Below are 10,000 nucleotides of genomic sequence, written 5' to 3' on the forward strand. Positions count from 1 at the left end.
AAATGGAAGACACTGCGGCAGGCGGTGGGCAGGAGAGGGGAGGAGTGCTGCGCTCTGACAGAAGACAAAAGAATGCTTGTAGTTCAGTAAGTCACGATGGAAAGTATGTAGTTAAACCCTCCCTCCCTCCATCATCAATCATCACTCCCTCTCCTCCTTTCTCCAGATGTGTTAAGTATGAAACGTTTATAACAGATGTACCATCTAATCTAACAAACTTTTGTGTGCGCGACAAGCTATGCTTTGCCTCGACTAGTCGACTTTGCTCATATTCGAGTGTTTGTTTTATTTTCCCCCAAAAAATATTACATATATTTTTAAAATTAATTTCAGGTATGCCCCATACCTTACACGCACTAAAAAATATCGTTCTAAGATTGATTTGTGGTATCTGTAATGTTGGGTATATATGACAATGGATGAATATCTATCACATATCGATTATAATTTTTTTCATGTCAAATATAATTTTATTCATAGGAAATGTGCTTAGATAACAAACTTTAACATTACCAATTTTTTTTACTTTTAAATTAAATTTAGAGTAAAAAAACACACTTTAATTATTGATTCATATTAACTTTTCATATTATTTTTCATTTAATTTTTCATATTTTAAAATTGCAATTTTGAGGGAAACTTAATTGCACTTTTTTTTTATATTTATTACAGGTATGGACCTTTGAAAATGGGAAATCTTTTTTACCTCAAATTTTTAATCTGATAATGTAGATATGTTCCTACCTTGAGAGACATTCTGCATATATCAAATATTCTTCTCAGTTCATTGGAACAGTACATTAATAACTTCATTACTTTTGCAACTCTTTAGTGAATCCCTGGACAGCATTTCTTTGAACCATGAAGTCATATTATATAAAATTCAACATGGTTTACATACATCAGCCACATGGATTAAGCACCAGCCCCAATCAACTCGGATAAAGACTCATGGATTCGTTGTTGTATTGAGATAATCACTACATGAGCCAAAACAGAAACCTACCCAGTACTACAGCATGTGCAGCTCAGCATCATATCCATCCTACAGGAACATGTCTGAAGCAAGAAGAATGGAGAGCAAGATCTGCATCGGCATGCCTTCCCATCCCTTGCCTTCAGCAGGACTGCCGGATCCTGGATGATCATCCTCAATGTAGGGAGGGAACTTGACATAATTTTCTTCTTCATTCAGACTTTGTATATTTGTCAGAAAACACACACACACACACACACACACACACACACACACACACACACACACACACACACACACACACACACACACACACACACACAGAGAGAGAGAGAGAGAGAGAGAGAGAGAGAGAGAGAGAGAGAGAGAGAGAGAGAGAGAGAGAGAGAGAGAGAGAGAGAGAGAGAGAGAGAGAGAGAGAGAGAGAGAGAGAGAGAGAGAGAGAGAGAGAGAGAGAGAGAGAGAGAGAGAGAGAGAGAGAGAGAGAGAGAGAGAGAGAGAGAGAGAGAGAGAGAGATTTTTCTTTCTTAGTACAATAAACCCACCTGAAGGAGTCACGGCACAAATTACATCCAGATCACAATGCTGGGATCCTGACAATAACTGTGTGAACTCTTCCCAGGAGCAGCCCCTAGGGCCTTCGCAACCCTCCAGTGCAGCCATTTGTTCGCTCGTTGCCACACTCACCCACCACCTGCCAACCATGCAGCAAAGGTTGAAAGTACATCACCCCACTGAGAGATTTAAATCATTTCATGGAATTTTCAGTAATACCTGTTTTGATTGCAGATGGAGAGTGTAAAAGCAAGGTTGGTGGCAAAGGAGCCGTGTTGTGAGGTCCGCCACAGCCTTCTGGGATTCATGTGGCGGTGAGTGAGCGGCGCCCGATCACGATACAGGCCCAGGCGAGACATCACCTGCCAAAGGAGAGGATAATATTTTCTTGTATGTGCGTGTGTTTATTTACACACCCAGAGAGAGAGAGAGAGAGAGAGAGAGAGAGAGAGAGAGAGAGAGAGAGAGAGAGAGAGAGAGAGAGAGAGAGAGAGAGAGAGAGAGAGAGAGAGAGAGAGAGAGAGAGAGAGAGAGAGAGAGAGAGAGAGAGAGAGAGAGAGAGAGAGAGAGAGAGAGAGAGAGAGAGAGAGAGAGAGAGAGAGAGAGAGAGAGAGAGAGAGAGAGAGAGAGAGAGAGAGAGAGAGAGAGAGAGAGAGAGGTTTCAATCCCTTGCCCCTTATCTCTGAAAAATTAGTGGAAGGGAGGCGACATGGAGGGAGGTTTGAGACAAGACAAAAGAAGGGAGAACAAAGGAAAAAAGGGAGGAAGGAACAGGCAATAAAATTTTATTAAAATTTAAGTGCTCGCATGAATGGCATGTTCATCTTGCCAGTTTTGGTTCATTATTCCATTTAAATATTAAAATTCCAGTGCTTGCATGAGTAGCAAGTTCATTATTCCAATTAAATATTTATTAAAATTTCAGCACGTTATGCAGTTGTACATTATAATGACTGTGCATTGTCGTGTACCCTACTTTATATGTAACTTATCTGTATGCCTGTCTATATCTATTTGTTTGCCCTTTTTTTTTCTATAGGTATAAATGTACTACAAACATGTATGTGTGTAGAAATATACATATACATTATATTCTTACATACAGAGATGACAGCCTTGCTGTGCGTGAAATAGAAGATTCCTCGAGGTCCCTGTCCTCTCCACACAGCATTGCTGTAACCAGACAAACATAAGGTACTGCAGGATATTCTATGCATTTGACAATACTCAAAACATTTCAGTATCCTATCTTGACTACTTATAAAAGGCTCTTGTGGAAGTTATTGGTAGTTTTAAAAGAGTACTTTCATAATTGTTCAAGTAAATATTTAACCACAACATATCACAACATAGTTCAGTGTTCTCACTCAAGTTGTGTGTTGTAATGCTAAGCATACACACCCACAACATGTGTACTGTATTACTGATTCCCCAGTGAAACAGATAGGTAGGTCCTGTTAAATGTTCCCTACAATTTATAATGTAATACTGATCTAAAAACTTCATATGGATATAATAAAGTATGGTTTTTGGCTCAGTGAATTTTGTTTAATGTGAATTAGTCATCTACACACCATCCTTGTGTTGTCAAAATGTTTTCTGACAATCATCATTCAATCATGCAAATAATTTTTTTTTTTTTTAAATACAATTCAGAAACACACAAAGTAGATAGTTTCCATGTTAATCCAGTAAAATAATTAGTGTTAGTGAGGTTATAAAGACATAAACTGCAATACTGTATTATTATCAAATTAGCACCACTAACTTTTATACAAGCAAGGCAATTCACCTATACATTATTGATTTTTCTCTTAATTATGTCTATGGACTGCTCAAAAGTTAATTAATTTACATCAGATCTGATTTAATATTATATATTCAAATACCATGTATTTATTAGATACAAATTTCACTCATGCCAAGTTAGACAGTTCTGACAAAACATCAAGTTCTCAGTGTTTACATGTGGATGACAAAGCTGTTGGCAAACACCACCTAAATTCCTTGCCAAATGCTAGTACATTTTGAGCTTCCAATCTTTGTTTCTTAAAGTCTTTGCCAAAAGTCATATCCTCAGATCCATCCACTCACCTGAAGTGTTGATAGACATCTTGCAGAGGGGGACAGGCCATCGCTGTGTTTATGTTATGTCCAAATCCAGCTGTGTAGTATTCCTCCAGGTCATAATAATACTCTAGCACCTGCAGACAGAATGTTGTGTGTGTGTGTGTGTGTGTGTCATCCTCAGAATATGTAATAATAAATCTCTTATATACATACACACTTCTCTAGTTTGTTATCTAGTGTTTACAATCAGTTGCTGTTGTTACTTTCATATCCATATTCATATCCAGCAATAATACTAACACACAAACAAAATAAAGACAAGTACAACTATATATATACCTGTAGGTCATGAGGAGTGAAGGCAAACACACCAAGGGGAAGGTTGTGCTGGCTGCCACGCCTGGTAAAAGCGACACGCATCATACAGCAGCTTCAACTCTCCTAGTAGAGGCACAACTTCCATCACCCAAAGTGAGTCACCATTGCTTTTTATGCTGTACTTGACTGTGAAACTTACAGGTATATGAACACTAAAAAAACCTGGTTCATTTTCCATCTTAAGATTTATGTAGGGCCTCATAATTTCATGTGAAATGTGTCATATAGCAGTCTACAGTTATGAGTGAAATGACTGATAATCAGCACCTAAACATAAGGGTTATATAGCACTGTTGTATACAATTTGGGAAAATCACTGAAATGGGCTGGAGGCAATAACAATAAACCAATCAGAATTTACTTGAAAACACAAGAAGAATATGTCCAATACTTGCCTCTTGTGCATGGAATGCCAAGGCGATGAGGACACACTAATCCACAACCTTGCCCACCTCAGGCCCCTCCCAGAAGAGATGACCTTCCCTTCTGGCAGCTGGATTGTCCTCTACCTCTACCTTGTACTTCTCACACATGTCATAAAACTGAGGACAATATCATTTTTATGCATGGAGGTTAGTTGAGAGAGTGAGGTGAGGAAGCATGGGGATTATTCATCATGATTCTGAGTAACACATGCTGGACATGTGTCAGGCAGTTATGTATACACTTGTGGTAGAGCTTTTGCTAGCCTAATGGATTTATAAGTTTATAGAACCTGACACACTGCACACTTCCTCTTGCTCAGGGAGGTCAATAGTATTTGCTCATAGTGCAAATACTACTGACCTGTCAGGGTGATAGCTAATGTTGATACCTATTTAATAGTGTGTGTGTGTGTGTGTGTGTGTGTGTGTGTGTGTGTGTGTGTGTGTGTGTGTGTGTGTGTGTGTGTGTGTGTGTGTGTGTGTGTGTGTGTATGTGCACATTAAATCAAGGGTATCACCTTTAGCAATGGATCAGGATCAAGGGCTGGAGGAATATAGATGGAGGCATCATCAAATAGTCCTTTGGAGTATGCTGTTGCGCTGGCCTTTGTTCGCTGAGATGCAGTGTGCCGAAACTGTATGTGAGAGAGAGAGAGAGAGAGAGAGAGAGAGAGAGAGAGAGAGGAGAGAGGAGAGAGAGAGGAGAGAGGAGAGGAGAGAGAGAGAGAGAGAGGAGAGGGAGAGGGAGAGGAGAGGAGAGAGAGAGAGAGAGGAGATGAGAGAGAGAGAGAGAGAGGAGAGAGAGAGAGAGAGAGAGAGAGAGAGAGAGAGAGAGAGAGAGAGAGAGAGAGTTGAACGTAATAATGTTCCTAATCTACTTCAAAATACAATAAGTATAAACACAATAAATAATAACAATAGATTTTCTAAATCCACACTAAACTTGTTAAGATATTCACCTTGAAGGAATCATTGGAAAACTGCTGATCAAAGAGGGAGGGCAGAGCAACCTTGTACCTGGAAGCAAGACCCTCCATTTCCAGTTCACCCTCAGGTGCCAGTATTGAGGCCCAGGAGGTGTTAATGATCCCAAGGCTCCATCCAGATAGCAGGGACAGGTCACCTTCACATAATTCTCCTGGAATACCATTAATAAATACTCAATTAAAGCTTGGAGACAAAACTAGAATTAAGATACTTACTGTGGACACTCATGAAATAATAAATCATTATTACTAAAGGCTATGAATAAGTGAGTTGTCTTTCAAGTGTTTCTTCTCAACAGAATTCATATTCACATGTTTACCAATAAAAACATGTTCCATTAACCTTGTCCTTTTTCATGAGCTTTCAGAACAGAGGTCTGCATGCCTGGCAGCTCCAAGACAAAGTGTTCTGTATCATCTTTATCAGGGTAGCGAGTCCCATGACGGATCAGATGCCATGCCTGAACTGCCACACATCCTGCCCGGCCACCATGCAATGTGAATCATTAATGCATACACTTATTAATTTATAAACATTACTTGTAACTGTCATTATAATTGCAAATTGTCACTCATTACATAATAACTCACCATCAGGAACCAAGTCCAAGGAAGAAAAATGTCCCCTGGAGTAATTGTATGGAGTCTTGGTTGCAAACTGGTGATAACGATCAGTGTCATTTGTGAAGCAGTAAGGCTGACTATTGCGTGGTCGGGCCATGATGAAGCCAAGAAACAACAGACTGACCAGCAGCCACCACATGCCCAGAGGTCTCTTCCTCCACAACAATCGGTGAATGAGGTGATTTGTACTTTCCTCCATTTCTCAGGCACTGTATATAAGAACTGTCCATCAATATTTCCACAAAAATTCTGAATGGTGAAAAAGAAGGGTGTTTATTAAGCAGCATGTATGAATACACATTAAATACTCATCCAGTAAATGAGGAGGATAACCTTGCTGGCATGCATATTACATGAAGTCAAGGATCTCTGTGCCAAAGATGACTTTAACTGCAAGCAACAGTTGAAAACTTTCAGTCATTCCCAGCAGAAGAATTTATCAAAAAAGTGAAAGAACTTGATTTAAAATGCAACTTTACCCATGGTAAAGCCAGTAAGAATGTGTTGGAACACTGAGTTGTAGACTTTCGCAATATCAATAAAAGACAAGAGCAAACCATTAAGAAAGAGCAGACTGCGGTCTGTTGTTGGTTCAATACATATATGAGCAACTTGGTATGTGGACTGTGTTGTGCTAAAATATTAATCAGATCAGCCAGGAGCAGTGACTGCAAAGATTAACCACCTCTTTGTATGTATACAGTATTTATCTCAGGTTATGAAAAATGTAGATATTTTCATGGTATTATTATACAAGTTCATCCATTTCATAGAAGAAAAAAAAGAAACACTGATTTGTGATGAAAAGTCAGATTCATTCAAAGCACATCAAAATCTACCAGAAAAATCTAGTTTTGTTCAAAAATGTTAGACAGGTACTCATAAATTTACCATTTTTCACAGGGGTCCCAAGATGTAATCCATGTCAGCTGACCATGATCTTAAATTAGTTTCAAGTAGTGAGTTTGTGTACCTGAAGCATGAATAAGGGACTGACATGGGTCATATCTTGTAGGGGATTTGGGGGGTCTTGCAGGCTGTGGTGCCAGTCTCTGATGCCTCAAAGGCGCTAGTAACAGGCAGGTTACCTGGTTAGATTCTGGTGAGCTGTCCGGTCTTTTGAAGAAAAACCCTGATGTGTTTGAGTGTCTTGAAAGTCAGGCCCGGGAAGCCACCACTGACGAAACTAAAGGTCTCAAGAGGAAGATTGAAATATGGAACTACAGGTGACGTTAGCATCTGCTCTTCTCAACAGCTTTAGTTCATACCATACAGAGGACTCTCCTCCACCTCACTACAGGGGGATGGGACATCCTTTACCAATGGATGCCTTCTCACTCAGGCATTAGGGGGAGTGACATTGTTGACACTGCCAGCAACGTAAACATCAAACAACTTCCCTTCCCTCTTTCCACCGTAAGACGCCTTATCTCTCAGGTGAGCCAATCCTCCTGGGACAAAACACTCAGCGACGCCCTTCATATCATATCTATGGGTTAATACTGTTGAGACACCTCCCCACAACTGTGGATGAGGAAACAGTCCCGCGTGCTGGATGTAGCTCTCACCCATTTCCGCCTTGGACACCGCACACTCACTGGTCACCTGCATCGCCTGTGTCCGGCCCTAGACTTTCAGTCTCCCCAGTTCAGGAACACACACGAGATAATAAAACACTGCATTAGTGGAGACGTGGGATCACTGGCTGGCTGGGACGCATCCAGCAGGTCTGAGTTGTCCCTAACTTAACCTATCCTCGCCTGACATGGTAACACTATATGAAAAATACGCAACTAGCAACTCTAACCTGCCGGACGCGGCCCAGCCAGCTGTCCACTCCACTAGTGTCTAAAACACTTATATTAGTAAGCCATTTGAGGGTCTTGATCTTGATCTTGATGGTACAGGTGGCACAGGATCACTCCTGAGCCAGGCCTTTGGATCGGCAACTCCTGTAGAAAGGGGAAAAAAAAAAAAAAAAAGAGAAACGAACAGCATCCTCTATCCTAATTGTTCATACACCTGGCACGCCACATTCTCTCCAGAAACTCTTTCACCGCCTCAATCATCCTTTCATTGGCCTCTCTACCCAGTCCCAGCAACAACACCATCCATTCCTTTCCTGTCTTCTCCACTCTTTCATTCCTATCATGCCCTAACTCAGTCAGTATCACTTGCATCATCTCATTCCTGTCTCTGGCATACTGCACACACTCCAGCACCACATGTTCCACCGTCTCATCCTCTCCCATGTCACACATCTGGCACACTTTGCTGCGGGACTCAGACCACCTGTAACTCCTTGCATTCACATCCATACACTGTGCCCTCGCTCGGAAGAGAAGATCACCGCCCAGGCTTCCATCATACCACCTTTCATACCTCGGGGCCTCTTTCTCCTTGTACCATTCCAGGGTCTTCTTTCTTTCCATCTCATTCTTCCATTCATTCAGTCCCACACATTTCACTTCTTTGTCTATCTCATTCTTCCATTTTCTCACATCCCATTCGGCTCCCACTCTTCCTCCTCTTGTTACCACCCATTCACGCTCATTTTGATTCCTCCCAGCCATTCTTATCGCCCACACAACTTGCAATCCATTCCTGTCTGTCATTCTCATGCATCTCTTCCTCCATTTGCTTCCACTTTCATTCCACAGGTACACCTTCCTTGCTATTCTTGCATCATCCATTCTCTCAAGCCTAATCTTGTACCTAAGTGTGGCTTTTGTCAGTCTTTCTCTGAAGGTGCTCCATCCCATGTCACCTCTCAAGGCTTCAACTGCTGTGCACCTCGGTGCACTCAGTGCCATCCTTGCTACTTTGTTCTGGCCCACTTCTAACTTATCAATTTCACTTTCATTCCATGCAATCACATCCATACCATACATTATACATGGCACAGCCACACTCTTCCACACTTCTCTCAACACATCATACTTACTTGCTCTCATCCTTGCCGCGCTTCCCAATCGACCTACCCACTGGTTTAGCATACTTATCTTTTCATTCTTTGCCTTTGCACACCCACTAGGACTCATCCACATCCCTAAGTACTTGTATTCTTGCACCTGTCTCAACTCATTCTCTCCAAGTCTCCATACCACATTACTTTCATCCTCTGATCTATTCACAATCATTACTTTGCTTTTCTCACTGCTAAACCTTACTCCAAAGTCTTTACCATAGCCATCCACTACATCCAACAAACTTTGAAGCTCATCTGCCGATTCACTCATAACAACTACATCATCTGCATAAAGGAGCACACATACTTTATCATTCCCCACACTTACCCCTACATTCATTCTTCTCATCCTGGCTGCTAGCTCCTCTGTATACAGGCTAAAAAGGGTTGGTGACAATATACAGCCCTGCCTAACTCCTCTCTCACTCTTCACCCAGTCTGTTTCTATGTCTTCTAGCCTGTATCTAGCTCTTGTGTCCACATACATACTTTGCACTACGTTAACTATCTTTGCACTCAATCCAATCTTTTCTAAGACTCTACCTAACATTTCTCTGTTCACTCTATCATAAGCTTTCTCTATATCCAAAAAACCTAGGTACAATTTACCCCCATCCTTCTTTTTCTTCTCAATCATTTCATTCACCACAAACATATTGTCCTCAGCTCTCCTGTCCCTACGAAAACCATTCTGTTCTTCACCCAGCACTCCAGCTCTCTCAATCCATTTACACAGTCTCTCATTCAACACTGCACTGAAAACTTTACCTACTGTATTCACTAATGTAATTGGCCTGTAGTTCTTCAGCTCATTCTTACTCTTAAATCCTCCCTTATGTAACAGACACACTCGGCTCTCAATCATTCATCCCTTTCTTTGGTAAACTCCCAGCCTGCTTCTGTATTTCCACCTTCCTATGACTTGAATTCTTTCGAGAGGTTTCAAGACACTTATCCTTCAATTTTTGACTGCTGCTTTGGACTCTTTTCTGGGGCTGGCATCTAAGTGGGTTTTTTT

General features: G+C 41.1%; 1 protein-coding gene across 1 annotated transcript in view; it reads right to left on the bottom strand.

Moving 5' to 3' along the window:
• The window catches only part of LOC135107134 (multiple inositol polyphosphate phosphatase 1-like), an 8,545-nt gene extending 969 nt beyond the window's left edge, over positions 1–7,576 (bottom strand). The window contains exons 1-13 of the mRNA XM_064016844.1: positions 7,103–7,576; positions 5,982–6,223; positions 5,734–5,868; positions 5,364–5,542; positions 4,923–5,039; positions 4,420–4,521; positions 3,941–4,033; positions 3,626–3,735; positions 2,635–2,704; positions 1,751–1,893; positions 1,522–1,670; positions 1,007–1,137; positions 1–54 (exon numbers count right to left, since the gene is read on the bottom strand). The exon at positions 1–54 is cut by the window's left edge and continues 969 nt beyond it. Coding sequence (XP_063872914.1) covers positions 1,046–1,137; positions 1,522–1,670; positions 1,751–1,893; positions 2,635–2,704; positions 3,626–3,735; positions 3,941–4,033; positions 4,420–4,521; positions 4,923–5,039; positions 5,364–5,542; positions 5,734–5,868; positions 5,982–6,213 — 1,422 coding nt within the window. The 5' untranslated portion in view covers positions 6,214–6,223; positions 7,103–7,576 and the 3' untranslated portion in view covers positions 1–54; positions 1,007–1,045. The remainder of the gene's footprint in view (positions 55–1,006; positions 1,138–1,521; positions 1,671–1,750; positions 1,894–2,634; positions 2,705–3,625; positions 3,736–3,940; positions 4,034–4,419; positions 4,522–4,922; positions 5,040–5,363; positions 5,543–5,733; positions 5,869–5,981; positions 6,224–7,102) is intronic.
• Between the last annotated feature and the right edge of the window lie 2,424 nt (positions 7,577–10,000).

Source organism: Scylla paramamosain, chromosome 14 (genome assembly GCF_035594125.1).
Source record: "Scylla paramamosain isolate STU-SP2022 chromosome 14, ASM3559412v1, whole genome shotgun sequence".
In the NCBI taxonomy this organism is placed as follows: domain Eukaryota; kingdom Metazoa; phylum Arthropoda; class Malacostraca; order Decapoda; family Portunidae; genus Scylla; species Scylla paramamosain.